Genomic DNA, 15,658 nt, shown 5'->3' with positions numbered 1-15,658 from the left:
AACTTGAACTTCTCACTGTGGCCAAGAGAAGGAGCCCATGAGGTTTTCTTAGCACCTTGCCCAGATGTGCCAAGAGGGGGAGAGGGAGAGGTGGGTTAGAGAAACCACCAGTCATCAAATATAAAAACCAGACTCAGAGTCTTTATTAGAGTGTGACCGTGGGTATGCGTGTCCTTTCTCTGTAATTTCCCGGTCGTATCATGTGTGCTGGAAACTTTCACTCCAGAACACGGAGGTAGGGGACAGGAGTATCAGGGCCCAACTAGGCCGGCATCTATACTCTGGACCAGCACAGGCCAGGTGTCATTGAGGCAAGAATGGCTGTTGGGTGTCAACCCTAAAGACAGACAGAGGCAGACTGGCAAGTTTAGGAGGGGAAGGCCAGAAAGATTCTTTGACCTTCAGGGTTATGGAGCACTCCTTAGGAGGCCTTGGGGCTTAGGAAGTGGAGAGGGCGCTCAGGAAGCCTCCCCAGTTAAGAGAGATGAACACCATCCCAGATTAGGAAGACGTTTCCCTTTGGCTGAGTGGCTAGTTTTGCCAATGGACTAAACGTTCCCATCCCGGATGGATGCCCTTGGTCAGGGTCCTCATATTTGTGTTAGGGACAGTGGTGGGTGGTGGCAGGGTCCTTTCCTTGGTTGTAACTGATTCTCAGTTGCTTTGAGCCTTTGCTCCATCTCCTGGTGGTCTATTTCCTGACCACCCGCCATCTGTCTTGCGGAGAGAGTACCACGGTGGGGCACAGGAAGAAGGACTCCTCTTCCAGACTCCTACCCTTTGTGCAGACAAAAGGTTCCCTTGTGCATGTGGAGGGCATCCCTGGTGGCTCAGATGGTAAAGAATCCACCTGCAGTGCAGGAGACCCAGGTTCGATCCCTGGGTTGGGAAGATCCGCTGGAGAAGAGAATGGCTACCCACTTCAGTATTCTTGCCTGGAGAATCCCACAGTCAGAGGAGCCTGGCGGGCTAGAGTCAGTGAGGTCACAAAGTCAGACACGACTGAGCAATTAACCTGTGTGGAGCCCCACCCTGTCTGTCTTGTGGGGCTGGGAGCAGAATCAGGACTCCCACCTGTGAATCTTTGTTGTTGCTCTCCGCTGAGTCATGTCCAACTCTTCGCAACCCCGTGGACCGCACTATGCAAGGCTCCTCTGTCCTCCGCTATCTCCCAGAGTCTGCTGAAATTCGAGTCCACTGAGTCCATAATGCTATCTAACCATCTCCTCAGGGTGCTCATATTTGTGTTAGGGACAGTGGTGGGTGGTGGCAGGGTCCCCTCCTTGGTTGTAACTGATTCTCAGTTGCTTTGAGCCTTTGCTCCAGCTCCTGGTGGTCTGCCTGACCACCCACCATCTGTCCTCCGGGGAAAGGACCACAGTGGGGCACTTGGGCACCCCTCCTCCTCCTCCTCCTCCTCCTCCTCCTTTCGCCTTCAGTCTTTCCCAGCACCACCTGAATCTTTATCCAACTGTAAGGATCATGCCTCTCACCTAAGTCACTTGTAAAATTTACTGGGTTACATTCTACGGCCATGAGAAAGACCCCTATGGATCCTCAGCACACAGCCCCGCCCTCAACCAAGCAACCCATTGACACAACAGCTCTGTGCCTTTGTGTACGTCCCTCTGTGCGTCAGCATAACCTCGGGGACTGTTCTCGGAGTTGCCCACGAGCTTACCTGGGCCTGCGCGCAGCGGCTGAGAGCATCTCTGGGCCAGGCCCGGGAAGGGGGGCAACCTGTCTCAGGTACCAATCCCCTTTTAGCAGGAAAACTCCAAGGAATGTGAGGTGTGCTGCAAAGGGGGCTCGCTTCTCCGCTGTGACACTTGCCCACGATTCTTTCACGAGGACTGCCACATCCCACCCTCGGAGGCTGAGAGGTGAGACGCAGCCCCGCCCAGGCTCCGCCTCTGATCGCTCATCTCGGGTTGGAAGAGCCGCGGGCCGGCAGAGCCCAGGGTGACCCCGCATAGCCCCATCGGGGCTGTGTTAACACACCCCAGCCTGTGTTCCCCGTGGTATCAGTGCCTCTGAGTCTGCGGCTGAGTCACGCTGACCCCCACACTGCCCTTGCCCCTGGGAGTTGTCCTTTCCCAGTTTCGTAACCCAGACTCCTGTCCAAAGGGCGGAAAAACACCATTTGTGCTCTGTGATTTCTCAGAAAAGGCAGGAAATATGGCCTGCTTCTCCGATTTCCCCCGCAGTCTCAACAGGCTGATGGAGCCTCAGTCACCTAGGGGGTTAAGACCCAGTTTCTGATACTCCAACCAGGTGTGCAGGGCCCCTTGTGCTCCCAGGAGGGTAGAGGAGGAAAGGAGAACCCACCTCTCACCCTGACACCGCCCTCCACACTCAGACTGCTTTGTGGCTCTCTCAATGGGACCCCTTCCTGCACTCCACTCCCACCCACCTATCCCCCCACCCGCAACCCCCTCCGCCTTGGGAGTCTTGGAGACTCGAGGAGGTGGCCCCTTCCTTCCCTGGCTGCATCCATCAGGAAAAGGAAAACGGTGGCTGTTTCCAAGGACCTTGTCCTCGCTCATTTATGCCCGGCCCCGCAGGAGCCCATGGAGTTGCACCTTCTGCAGAATAAAGGAGTCTTCAGGAAACCAGCAGGGTCTCCAGGAATCTGAGGTTCGGGCAAGGTCCATGCAGCCCGAGGAGCAGCTGGTGAGTGGGATGGGGACCCAAGCCTTCCCCCTTCCCCTCAAACAGGCAGAGGGTCCAGGGAAGGGCACCCAAAGAAAGCCTTCAGTGTCTCACTTCCGAGGATGGAGCTTCAGCGCCCAAATGTGGAGGACAGACAGAATTCAACATTCACCTCCCCACCACGGCACCTTGGCAGATGCAGTCAAAAGGCTGGTTGTGTCTGGCTGCTCCTATGTGTGATTTCTGGGCAAAGGCTTGACCTCATTTTCTCCAGACTGCATTTTGCCTTTAAATCCCTCTTCGTATTTTACAGAAATGTGAGTTTCTCCTCTTGAAAGCCTACTGTCATCCACAAAGCTCATTCTTTGCGGAGACCCCATGTAATGTAAGTTCTGTTCGACATTTCTCATCCTCTGGGCATCTCTCTGCTGTTAAACTCATTTTAGAAATGTGGAGTGTGCGTCCTGCAGGCATCTCTGTTTGTAGAGGGTGGAAGGTTTAACTGCAGGCTCTGGAGTGGGGCTGCCTCTTCAAAGTCTACCCCATTGCATACCAGCTCTGGGACACAGTATCTTAGTTTCTCTTTCTCTTTAGTGGGAATGTCTTCCTTACAGAGAGCATAGGGTTGAGGATACAGACTCAGGAGACTTGAACGTAGCTTCAGTGTAGCTCAACCAGTTTTTAGCTGTGAAATCTTGGATAGTTTACTTAACCTCTCCATTCCCTGGTTTCTCATCAATAACACTGGGGTAATTATAGTAACAATCTCTTACTGTTGTTGTGGAGATCATATATTGATATATCAGCAGTGCTTAGAACAATGGCTGGCACATAGACATCAGATATCATTATCAGTGTGTACATGTGTGCTTGCTCACTTCGGTCATGTCCGACTCTTTGCAACCCTATGCACTGTAGCCCACCAGGCTCCTCTGTCTATGGGATTCTCCAAGTAAGCATACTGGAGCGGGTTGTCCTGCCCTCCTCCAGGGTATCTTCCCAACCCAGGGATCGAACTCGCATCTGCCTGCATCTCCTGCATTGGCAGGCTGATTCTTTACCCACTCAGCCACTTGGGTATTACCCTGCAAATAAAGGCTGGTGTTGGATCCATTCCAGGGACAATGCCTGTGCTCACATCATCTCTTTGATGTCTTTGCCCCTAGATTCGAGATTATGGCGACCCCTTTAGGGAAGCCATGTGGTTGGACCTGGTTAAAGAAAGGCTGACTGAGAAAGTGTACACAATGGCTTGGTTTTTACGGGACATGCGCCTGATATTTCACAACCATAAAACATTTTTCAAGGTAAAGGGAATTTCCTGCCTCCCTTTCACATCCTTTCTACTTCCTCCTCATTTCTGGGACAGCAGAGCTTTGCAAGGATCATGCCTAGTCTTATGCTGGGGAGCGCTCAAAAAGCAAGGATTATAGAAGGAAACTGTCTCCCAATCTCAGAGGTGGAGAAAGAAACTGAAAGTCGCTCAGTCGTGTCTCACTCTTTGCAACCTCATGGACTATACCGTCCGTGGAATTCTCCAGGCCAGGATACTGCCATCAATAGCCATTCCCTTCTCCAGGGGATCTTCTCAACTCAGGGATCGAACGCAGGTCTCCCACATTACAGGTGGATTCTTTACTACTGAGCCACCAGGGAAGCCGCAGAGGTGGAGAGGAGGATGTCAAAAAGAACGGCAAGCAGGGTCCTTGTAAATTATACCTGAAAAAAAATTTCATCTTCAGTCCCAGAAGGACAGGCCACACCCACTGAGAATGGTCAATTTCATCCTGCCTCCTGGTTCAAATGGGGTGGGGCAGGGTGGAGGGGGAGGCAGTTTATGCTTACATGGTCCTTCCTGCCTCAGAAATACAGAAATGAATTAATTAAGATGAAATGAATTAAACTTTCAGGATGCTCATGCTCGGATTTTCTTACTCCTGAGTTTCCCAATGGACTCAAACACCCAAATTTGCTCTCAGCTGGTGTTGGTTTCATCTTTGATTGGTAGGAAGAGCAGCTAGTTGAACTGTATTGCAATCCAAGGCATTCTTAACTTTATTGCGTTTACTCTGATTTTTTACTCTCACTTGTCAAGATATTTCTTGGGACATATATAAAGCAAATTCTCAATTCCACCCAGCCTTCTTCCCTCCTTGCTTGCCACCAGTTGGCGTGTTCATGAGCCACAGACTGTAAACTGGTGTCCACCTGTGGAGCTGGAGGGGGGAAGAATCAGGCCAGGGAGCCCTTCAATGCCTGGCACAGTCATAGCCTTGGAGAATGGAAGGGGTCATTTTTCCTTCAGAGAATCGGCTTTCAAGAAAAGCTTTATCTGGTTTGCCCCAAGGTCAGGCTTTGCTGGGGTCCAGACCACCTGTCAGGTCCAGGTTAACAACCAGGCAGAGCCTCGTGCATTTGAACATCTCAGTGGCAGCCTCTCCCTCCTGTTCTGCTTGCCACCTGGGGGAGTGCAGCTTTAGGGCAGGGAGAGCAGATCTCCTAAGAAAGCATGAGTGATCCATGATCCTAATTCTTTGCCCTTGGGCCCCTGTGTGCTTGCTTTTTCTCTCTCTCTTTCAGGCTTCCGACTTTGGTCAAGTAGGACTGGATTTAGAGGCAGAATTTGAAAAGGACCTCAAAGAACTGCTTATTTGTCATGAAGCCAGTGAGAACAGCTTCCAGGCTCGTCCTTGATCCTGTTCTGCGTGGACTAAATCATCCCAGTTTCAGGATCTGTATAATGGTACCCTGGCCATCCTTAGATTGCCAACGACTCTGGGATGCTATTGGGTGCCCTCGTCATTCAAATCCAGACTTTGCATAGAATCATCGCGTCCTCCACCTCCTTTTATTCTTTTTGTATTTCACTCCCCCACCCCAATTTAATAGTTTCTTAATACCATTAAATACCTCACCACCGTTCACATTCTCTTCATTGTCTCATAAATCCTTTTCCAATTGATTTGTTTAAATTGGGATCCTAACTACTTTCACACACTGAGTTTAGCTAATCTGTCTCTTAAGGTTCTTTTCATCTGTATATTCCCCGCTTCCTTTCTTCCTTGCTGTCTACTTATTGGATAACCTGGGGTCTTTGCCCTATGCAATTTTTCATGTTCTAGAATTTTCTTTTTCTTCCTTTTGGCCACACCATGCAGCTTGTGGGACCTTCAGTTCAGTACAGCTACTCAGTCTTGTCCGACTTTTTGCAACCCCGTGGACTGTAGCATGCCAGGCTTCCCTGTCCATCACCAACTCATCACAACTTGCTCAAACTCATGTCCATTGAGTCAGTGATGCCATGCAAGCATCTCATCCTCTGTTGTCCCCTTCTCCTCCTGCTTCAAGCTTTCCAGCTTCAGAGTCTTTTCTAATGAGTCAGTTCTTTGCATCAGGTGGCCAAAGTTTTGGAGCCTTAGTTCTTTGTTTTCAATTTTGGCTACGCTGCCTGGCTTGTGGGATCTTAATTCCCTGACCAGACATTGAACCTGTGCCCTCCGAAGTGAGAGCACAGTCCTAACCACTAGACCGGAATTCCCATATTCTGGGTTTTTCTACATCCTCTTGTGAAAGTGAAAGTGTTGGTCGCTCAGTGGTATCCTACTCTTTGCAATTCCATGACTATAGACCGCCAGTCTCCTCTGTCCATGGGATTCTCCAGGCAAGAATGCTGGAGTGGATAGCCTTTCCCTTCTCCAGTGGATCTTCCTGTCCCAGGGATCAAACCTGGGTCTCCTGCATTGTAGATTCTTCACCATTTGAGCCACCAGGGAAGCCCTCATGCTCTTAGTGGCATGTGTTTTTCTATCTGGCTTTTTTTTTTTTTAGACCTAGAGGTTAGATCTAGAGGCTTACTTGGATTCAGGTTTGGGGGAGGTTTGTTTCGAGTTGACTGTTTAGTACAGAGACTTCCCAGGGAGGTCTGTGTATTAATATGTAATATTAAGATCTTACAGCAGGTTCAGGTGTTATCAACTTGACCCATCTGTTACACATCATCCTTTCCCCTAATGATTTTAGCAGCCACTGATGCTTATTGCCTAAATCTATTTCAATAGGGTTTGCAAAATGGTGATATTTAGATTCTGTTACTCCTTCTATGTGGGTTTGATCCTTGGGTCAGGAAGATCCCCTGGAGGAGGAAATGGCAACCCACTGCAGTATTCTTGCTGAAAAATCCAATGGACAATGGCAGGCTATACTCCAAAGGGTTGCAAAGAGCTGGACATGACTGAGCATATGAGCACTCTATTCCTTCTACATTTATTAGTTAGAATTCTTCTGCAAAGGACTCCCTTCAATAATATTTGGCTGCCTTGAAGTACAGTTTGTATAGGAAATAAAGGATTAATTCTGGATTCTTTATTTAAAATGTTCAAGTTAGTGAGTTGTTTCCCTAATAGCCTCTAAAGATAGACACGGAGGTTTATTTTTTTTTTTCTATAAAGTATCTTGAGCTCATGGATTTAAATATTTAATGTGCTCCAAACCATTGCAGTCAATATCTTTATTGCTGCTCAACTTGCTTATCAGTGAGTGAGAGTCTCTTCACGTTGGCTCCTGAGTTGTTTTGAAATGACCCCAGGACTCTTTGATCACATGTTTGCTACCTATTGCTGTGCAGCAAATGACCCCAAAGTTTAGTGGCTTCAAGGAGTAGTCTTCTTGTTGTCCACTTGTCTGTGAACCAGAAATTTAGGAAGAGCTCCATGTGGATGCCTTATCTTTCTTCCACATGGTATTGACCAAGCCCTTTCATGCTTGTACAGTGTTACTTCTGCCACATACTGTCAGTCCAAGCAAATCACCAGACCAAATTCACAAGGAGGGGAAATGGGCTGTACCTCTTGATAGGACGAATGACAAAGCCATGTTTCAAAGGGAATGTTATTTGGCAAGAAATGTTGCCACTGTCTTCAGAAACACCCTACCATATTCTACCCTCTGACCACAGCAATTAACATCCTTCCCACATGCAAAGGACACTCGCGACCCCCCCATCCCAATAAGTCTCACTCATTGCAGGACTGGAACAAAGTCCAGGACCTCATCATCTAAATCAGGTTCAAATCAGGTACATTCCTTAGGTGTGGTCCATTGGATGCAGCCCTGCAGGTACATCTTCTGTGGAACCAAAGACCTGTGAGCTACAGGACAAGTTAGTCTCCTCCACTTTCCAAATATAATGATGACACAGGCTGTAGACGCTTGCATTCAAACAGGGGGAAATGGATAGTATATAGCAGTCACTGGTCCATGGTAACTCAGAAATCCAATCAGGTATGTGTCGGCAGGACAGAGAACATTCCTTGATAATCCCTTGATTTATAAATATTATATCCCTCTAATTCCCATCCAACACCACAGGCTTCTCCCATGTCTTCCTACAGGCAATATCTGTGCCTGTCTTCTCCCACAGTACGTTTACTCATTTTCTCAAATCTAAACTACAACAATATTTTCAGAATTTCTACACTTATAACACTATGAAAAAAAACTAAGTTGAACTCTAAATTTGTGTGGAGTTTTTGTTTGTGTTGTGTATTTAATATACCATTGCACAAGGTACTTTTTAGGATTTTGCATTTGTATTTATAAATGAGGTAGGTCTGTAAGTTTTTGTATATTGCCACAGTCAGATTTAGAGTTAGTTACCCTGTTGTTGTTCAGTCACTGAGTCGTGACTTTTCAACCCCATAGACTGCAGCACACCAGGCTTCCCTGTCCTTCATTGTCTCCCAGAGTTTGCTGAAACTTATGTCCATTGAGTCAGTGATTCTATCCAACCATCTCATCCTCTGTCACCCCATTCTCCTCCTGCCCTCAATCTTTCCCAGAATCAGGGTTTTTTCCAATGAATCATCTCTTCACATCAGGTGGCCAAAGTACCGGAGCTTCAGCTTTAGCATCAGTCCTTTCAACGAATATTCAGGGTTGATTTCCTTTAGAATTAACTAATTTGATCTCCTTTCTGTCCAAGGGACTTTTAAGAGTCTTCTCCAGCATCACAATTTAAAAGCTCAATTCTTCAGCACTCAGCCTTCTTTACGGTCCAACTCTCACATCCATACATGACTACTGGAAAAACCATAGCTTTGACTCTATGAAACATTTGTCAGCAAAATGATGTCTCTGTATTTTAATACGCTATCTAGGTTTGTCATATTTTTTCTTCCAAGCAGCAAGTGTCTTTTAATTTCATAGCTGCAGTCACCATCTGCAGTGATTTTTGAGAACAGTAGTAATGTTTTCTGTTCTTACTGTCTAAGTTTCCTATCTGGTCTTATCTCGCCATGGCATTTCCATACTTCTTTTTTTGATACATCTTTCTGTTGACTGAAATATGTTTTTAAAGAAACTTTAAAAGAAGGGCACATGGCTGTTATACGTTTTCTGAGTCTTTGCATATCTCAGAATGTCTTCTGTTGTTTTCATTAACAACATATTGTGCTACACTATATATTTTATCACAATTTCTCACCTTCAAAATTGATTTAGACTTTGTTCCACTGTCTTTGAGCATTTTGTTCTGCAGCTTGACTGTCTGATTTCAGTCAGAATTATATTTCTAGTGTGTGAACACGTATGAAATTCCCCCTTTATCTCTGTAATTATATGTTTAGCTATTTTTGACAGGATGGGATTCAATGTAATATTCTTATCATTGGTCTTGCCTGGCACACTGAGCCTTTTCAGTATACACATGTGGTTCTATTTTCAGCTCCATTACATCTTTCTGATCCACTAGTTCTGGGCTTACTGTCAAGAACATCTTTTATCCTTGCTTGGTCCTCCCTATTTATCATTAAAAAAGAATTTCATAAAAACACTCTTCTTCTTAGGCGCTTAGTATGAGACTTAAATATACTAACTTAATTGTAATTCTATGGTCAATATTTTAAACAATGATCTTTTAGCACTTCCATTTTGCTAATTACTATCTATTAACAAAGCCTCAATAGATAAAAACTTTTTCTTATCACAGTGGTTTTCTTCCCTCAAGACAAAAATAGGAAGTCAGTGCAAATTACTAGATTGCTCTGATCTGCTCTACTCAAATTCTCCAGAACTGTGAGAACTAAATGGCTGCAGTTTCGGCTACTCAGTCTGTGAGATTTTGTTAGGCAGCACAAGCTGACAGATAAAAATCAAGTAACACCATCATCAGAGCCCCCATCCCTGCTCTCATAGCAAGTTGAAAGCTCTTCAACAGGATCTTGCAACTTCCCATTTAGGTACCTAGTGTCACAGACTAATAAACAGGAAATGCATAGAGATCCCTTTGGTTCTGATTTCCCGCTGTTTCCACAATAGTGTGAACTGTGAAATGGGCTGACTTCACTTATCATCCAGAAAGGGGTGTAAGCAGTTTGGGCACCTAAAGAAAAGCATGTAATGAAACAGAGCTCCTTTTATAGTTGGAAGGGAAGATGACAAATATGGCTGTAAGGACTTCGGGTGCCCTTCCTGGAGAGCATGATGGATTCCAGAGATAATGATGGCTTTGGATTTCCAACTCCTCCTGCGGGGAGTACTAAAGGTTCCTCTTTGCAGCACAGTCTCCACGCATTATGGTAAAAGACCCTTCTCCCCGCTGGTTTGCCAGTAGGCAGGATTGCTGTGCTCTAAATTACCTTCACTCCATTTGTGACCTTCTCTTTCATTCTGGCACTGATAAGCTGAATCAGGTCTCTCTCACTCTGTTCTATCATGGCTCTGGATTGCTCTATTATTGGGGGAAAAAAAAGAAAACCACTCAAGAGTCATTTCTTTCAGGATGAAAGTTTCAGCCACTATCAGTTCAGTTGCCATGACAACCAAGACCCCTATCCCTGGGACCATCTATCCCTTTAACTTCCTTTTGTTGCTGTCCTCTTTCCTACTGGAAAGAGTGGGGTTTGATTTATTCTGCTAGGCTTAGTGGTCCATGTCTTCCCCCAGTCCTTCTGAGCTGGAGACTCAGATCCGTTCTCCTTTTGTTCTCCCACTGCGCAGGCCCACCAAGTTTGGGCCCCCATCTCCTTAAACAATAAAAACTCTTAGTGTGGGGCTTCTGTGGTGGTCCAGGGGTTGAGACCTTCTACTGCAGGGGCCACAGGTTCAATTTGTTGTGCATAGACAAATAAATAAAAACTTAATGAAATCAGTGTCAGTGACATCCCTGCAGACAGTGTGACTTGTGTGTCCCTGGAAACCTCTTCTAGTCCTGTACCCAGGCTATTTCTCTCTTCCTGGTCCAGCATGGTCCCATTCCCTACTGGCCAGAGCTGCTGAGAATCCAGGCCACCTCAGGGCTGCCTCCTCCCAAGCTGTGACACAGGAGGCTACTGTTGTTGTTGCTGTTGTTCAGTCCCTCAATCATGTCTGACTCTTTCTGACCCCGTGGACTGCAGCACACCAGGCTTCCCTGTCCTGCACTGAGTGAAAAATTGGAAAGTGAAGTCGCTCAGTCATGTCCGACTCTTTGCAACTCCATGAGCTGTAGCCTACCAGGTTCCTCAGTCCATGGAATTTTTCAGGCAAGTATACTGGATTGGGTTGCCATTCCCTTCTCCAGGGGATCTTCCAGACCCAGGGATCGAACCAGGGTCTCGACCCAGGGGTCTCCCACATTGCACGCAGATGCTTTACCATCTAAGCCACCAGGGAAGGCTTCATTATCTCCCAGAATTTGCTTAAACACATATCCATTGATTCAATGATGCCATCCAACAGTCTCATCCTCTGTCACACCCTTCTCTTGTCCTCAATCTTTCCCAGCCTCAGGGTCTTTTCCAATGAGTCTTTGCATCAGGTAGCCAAAGAATTGGAGCTTCAGCATCAATCCTTCTAATGAATATTCAGGATTGATTTCCTTTAGGATTGACTGGTTTGATCTCCCTGCTGTTCAAGGGATTCTCAAGAGTCTTCTCCAGAACCACAGTTGGAAAGCATCAGTTCTTTGGTGATCAGCCTTCTTTATGGTCCACCTTTCACATCTGTATGTGACTACTGGGAAAACCATAGCTTTGACTATATGAACTTTTGTCAGCAAAGTGATGACTCTGTATTTTAATACACTGTCTAGGTTTGTCATAGCTTTTCTTCCAAAGAGCAAGCATCTTTTAATTTCATGGCTGCAGGAGGTAATAAATGACTCTTAAATGATCCTCTGAAGCTGGGAAGAGCTACAGCTTCAAAAACTGAATAAAGAAAACTTTACAGAGTGACTGGAGGAATTATATATAAAAATATAGTGTCCCCTCCAGCTGATTCCAGAAATTCAGCCTTGGAAAAGTCATTCTTAGGAGCTGCACAGGTGTGGTTTCCTGGTCAAGAATACCTGCTCTTGAGAGAGCAGACTGGGCTGAGTGCCTTTCTTAGATGCTTTCCAAACTTCTGCTGAGCCAGACCTGGCTGAGCAAGCTCACATCTCACATGTAGCTGTGGGGCCTGCTTCCCGCTGGCCTGGTCAGCCCTGCTGGGTGCCATGGCCCCTCTTCTTCACTCCCCCAAGCCGTGAGGACCCTGACTGTTTCTCTTTCCTCCTAAAGATGTTCCCACTCCATTCCCTAGAACCTTTCTGCCTGCAATTGAGCGTGAGGGCTACAGGAATCTCAGCTCTCCCTTCTGTTATCATCACTGGGGAAAACAAAAAGCACACACACTATCACTTTAGCTCTGTGGGGTGACAGTTGAGATCATGAAATCCAAGAAGTCATGGTCTTACACACTTCTGCTCTGGTCTCAAGGGGCCATTGCATCTCAAAAACCATCTAGAAAAGGGAGTACCATTCAGTGAAGCCCTGCCAGCCTGGACTCCTCAGGCTGAGTGCCAATGGGCATGCCAACTGGATAAAGCCAGAGCTAGGACACAGTTGGCACTGGAGGTATCTTCTCCCCATGAGCAGCCCCTGACACCTGATTATGTACAGAGAGGTTGGGCAGACCCTACAGGAACTCCCTCCGCCATCATCCGGATGTCACATGGAGGCCAGTTTTCCAAAAGACAGCTCAAGGCCTCAAGCAGGATCTCAACAATGAGGACAGTGACCCAGACCTGGACACAGGAGCTGAGGAACAGCAAAAAGGGGCGGGTGCATGTCCAGAGTCTCAGCTGATACCAGAACTCATCTGCCAGGCCGCCCTAGGCAGTGTGTGTTTAATGCGGAGTGACAGTTTGACAGAATAAACTCTGTAGGGGATGAATGGAGGTAGAAACATCTTTCCTTCACAAGGGCAACATCAAGGTTTCTAGTTTCAGGCACAGCAATGGTTCTCCAGGCTCCGTAGCCCCAGGCAGAGCATCCAGGCTCTGCGGTTGCAACATTCAGATCCAAGGCTGTAACTGTGCCTGGCGGTCAAGATGCAGAAGGAGGAGATGAATCAGCTGACCCTGTGACTAGGTTCTGAACTGATTCATGGGCCCACGAAAGTGCCCTGGGGAGCACGGGAGCCTGGTCTCTCTGCCCACAAGCAGGTGGGTTCTGGCGGCCAGTGAAAGGGGCTTCAAGTTCACAGGCACATGTTAGTACTTTGTTGTTGTTTTGACCCTAAGTTGTGTCTGACTCTTGTGACCCCGCAGACTGTAGCACGCCAGGCTCCTCTGTCCATGGAATTTTCTAGGCAAGAATACCAGAGTGGGTTGCCATTTTCCTTCTCCAGGGGATCTTCCTGACCCAGAAATCAAAGCCGGGTCTCCTGCATTGCAGGTGGATTTTTTACCGACTTAGCTACAAGGGAAGAACCCTCTAGGAACTGGGAACTAGGAGAAGTAGCGAGGGTTTTTAAGGGTCAAAGGAGCTCCCAAAGGCTCTGTAGTTGAGCATCGAGGAACAGGAGAGCCAACCAAGGACGTCCACAGATTAAGTGAATTAATTACAGATGCAGATACAGAGAATAGACTTGTAGGCATAGCCCAGGAAGGCAAGGGAGGGACAAACTGAGGGAGTAGCGTTGACATGTACACACTGGTGCTGGTGCTGAGGCGCTCAGTCGTGCCCGACTCTGTGGCCCCACGGACTGGAGCCCACCAGGCTCCTCTGTCCATGGGATGTCCCAGGCAAGAGTACAGGAGTGGGTTGCCATTGCCCTCTCCAGGAGTCTTCCCAACCCAGGAATAGAACCCAAGTCCCCTGCATTGGCTAGTAGGATTCTTTACCACTGCGCCACCAGGGAAGCCCATATATACGCTACCAGGTGTAAACCAGATGGCTAGAGGGAAGCTGCTGCATAGCACAGGGAACTCCACTCAGGGCTCTGTGATGACCCAGAGTGGTAGGATGGGGGTGGGGTGGGAGGGGAGTCCAAGAGGGAGGGGATATATGTCCACTGGTTCAGTTGCCATAGGGCAGAAGCTAACACAACATAGTAAAACAATTATCTTCCAATTAAAAGAAAAAAGAACCCTTGACCCCTAAGTCACTTCCCACTTCCCTCTGCGACCCCAGCTCCTGGCCACCACTCAATCTATCTTCTGTCTTCATAGCTTGTAACCGACTCTGGACAGTTCGTAACAGAATCATATGTGGTTTTAAAAAATAAAGAATAACCAGCTGGACAGTCACGATTAGGCACATGCTTGTGCCTCTGACATGTAAGTGAGAATTTCCTTACTGTGATAGGAGGTCCCTTCTCTTCTTTACCACAAACTTCCAACCTCACAGCCAGCACAATGTAACAGCAGAGCTGTGATGAGCAACGTGGGTGGAGAGAGGGCCGTGGGGGTGTTGTTTTCTCATTTGAATGAGTTGGAGTCTGGAGATAGGCCCATTTCAAAGATGGCTGGCCGCATCCTCAGGCCTGCATTCTAGCCTCTTCCATTTTCAAGAGCGCCTCATGAGATCTGCTCCTCCAGGAGGCTGAAGGACGGGGATCTGCTGAAGAAACTGCACCAGAAAAGGAGCCTTCAGTCCCAGTAGAGTGAATTTGGCCAGACGCTGTTCGAAGAGGGTCCCCTTGAGACAGCTGCACATCTGACTATTTCCCATGGAAAGGGTCCATGGACCATCACTTCGGAATCACCAGGGAGCTTGTGAAGATGCAGATTGCGAGGTCCCTGGCCCTGGAGGACAATTTCTATGATCAAGGCCTAGGGAGTGGTGTTTCTAACACCACAAATTTTCTAAGGGATCCTCTTTTGCCCTAGTTATGTTCAGCATTCATTGCCCAAAGTAAGACTGGTGTTTATCTTTCAACAAAGGAACAAATCTGACGAATGTATCAGTGGTGTGGGCAGTAGCTGGGGAGCCCGCAACTTAATATCCAGGGTTGTATCAGCCCTCTGTGTGTGCTTTGGTTGATTTTGTGGTTATTTTAACTTTAATGTGATGCTGGGAAGGATTGAAGGCTAAAGGAGAAGAGGGGGACAGAGGATGAAATGGCTAGATTGCATCACCGACTCAACGGACATAAATTTGAGCAAATTTTGGGAGATGGTGAAGGACGGGGAGCCTGGCGTGCTGCAGTCCAAGGGGTCACAAACAGCGGGACATGACTTAGAGACTGAACTTAACTTTAATGTAAGTATAATTGATTTTCAAGAACACTGATAAGAATGAAGCCATTTGCAGAAGAAAAAAACTGAACCAGGAAGAGAAGGCAGCCGAGAGTAAGAGGGAAGGGATGGCTAGGGGAAAATGCAGCCCAGTGGGCCAGACTGGAGAAGGGGAGGGGCAGAAACACACGAGAGATGGGCAAGAAAGGTCACTCCTGAGCAGCTGTCAACAGGACATCAGAGAGACGGGTCTTTAAGATGTTTTGCTGTGGGTCCGTCGCAAGAGAGTTGAAATGTTTACATTCATTATGAAGTTTTCTTTGGATATTGGCGTCATCCCTGAATGTGAAATTACCCTGAAGTGGCTGCCAGGTACCCTCGTTGTACTGGGGCTACAGGCAATTGTGAAAAACACAGAATTCAGAATATTGACGGGTCTGGGATAGAGATGCTTCGCTGTAGTGTCTACACAGGGAAGCAAGAAGAAAAGACAGGAAGGGCCCAGAGATGCTGAAAACACCCGCCATCTAG

At 47.3% G+C, this 15,658-nt stretch overlaps 1 protein-coding gene and 1 long non-coding RNA gene across 15 annotated transcripts in view; one reads left to right on the top strand and one right to left on the bottom strand.

The window, feature by feature from the left end:
• The window catches only part of SP110 (SP110 nuclear body protein), a 46,585-nt gene extending 41,009 nt beyond the window's left edge, over positions 1-5,576 (top strand). For 8 of the 14 annotated variants that reach the window (XR_011254690.1, XM_069578582.1, XM_069578585.1 and 5 more), the window contains 5 exons: positions 1,768-1,883; positions 2,565-2,673; positions 2,966-3,037; positions 3,819-3,959; positions 5,233-5,576. Coding sequence is in view for 13 of the 14 variants with exons in the window: in XM_069578582.1 (XP_069434683.1) it covers positions 1,768-1,883; positions 2,565-2,673; positions 2,966-3,037; positions 3,819-3,959; positions 5,233-5,346 (552 nt within the window). In the remaining variant the exon portion in view is untranslated. The remainder of the gene's footprint in view (positions 1-1,767; positions 1,884-2,564; positions 2,674-2,965; positions 3,038-3,818; positions 3,960-5,232) is intronic. The other 6 variants (XM_069578586.1, XM_069578583.1, XM_069578579.1 and 3 more) reach the window with 1 other exon arrangement.
• LOC138434261 (uncharacterized) lies at positions 843-2,035 on the bottom strand. Its single transcript, XR_011254696.1, has 3 exons — positions 1,682-2,035; positions 1,075-1,181; positions 843-969 (listed from the first exon to the last, which is right to left on the bottom strand). It is a non-coding gene; the product is annotated as an uncharacterized lncRNA (long non-coding RNA).
• Positions 5,577-15,658: the final 10,082 nt, after the last annotated feature.

This window comes from Ovis canadensis, chromosome 2 (assembly GCF_042477335.2).
Source record: "Ovis canadensis isolate MfBH-ARS-UI-01 breed Bighorn chromosome 2, ARS-UI_OviCan_v2, whole genome shotgun sequence".
Lineage (NCBI taxonomy): Eukaryota > Metazoa > Chordata > Mammalia > Artiodactyla > Bovidae > Ovis > Ovis canadensis.
This window is presented reverse-complemented; position numbering and strand designations above follow the sequence as displayed.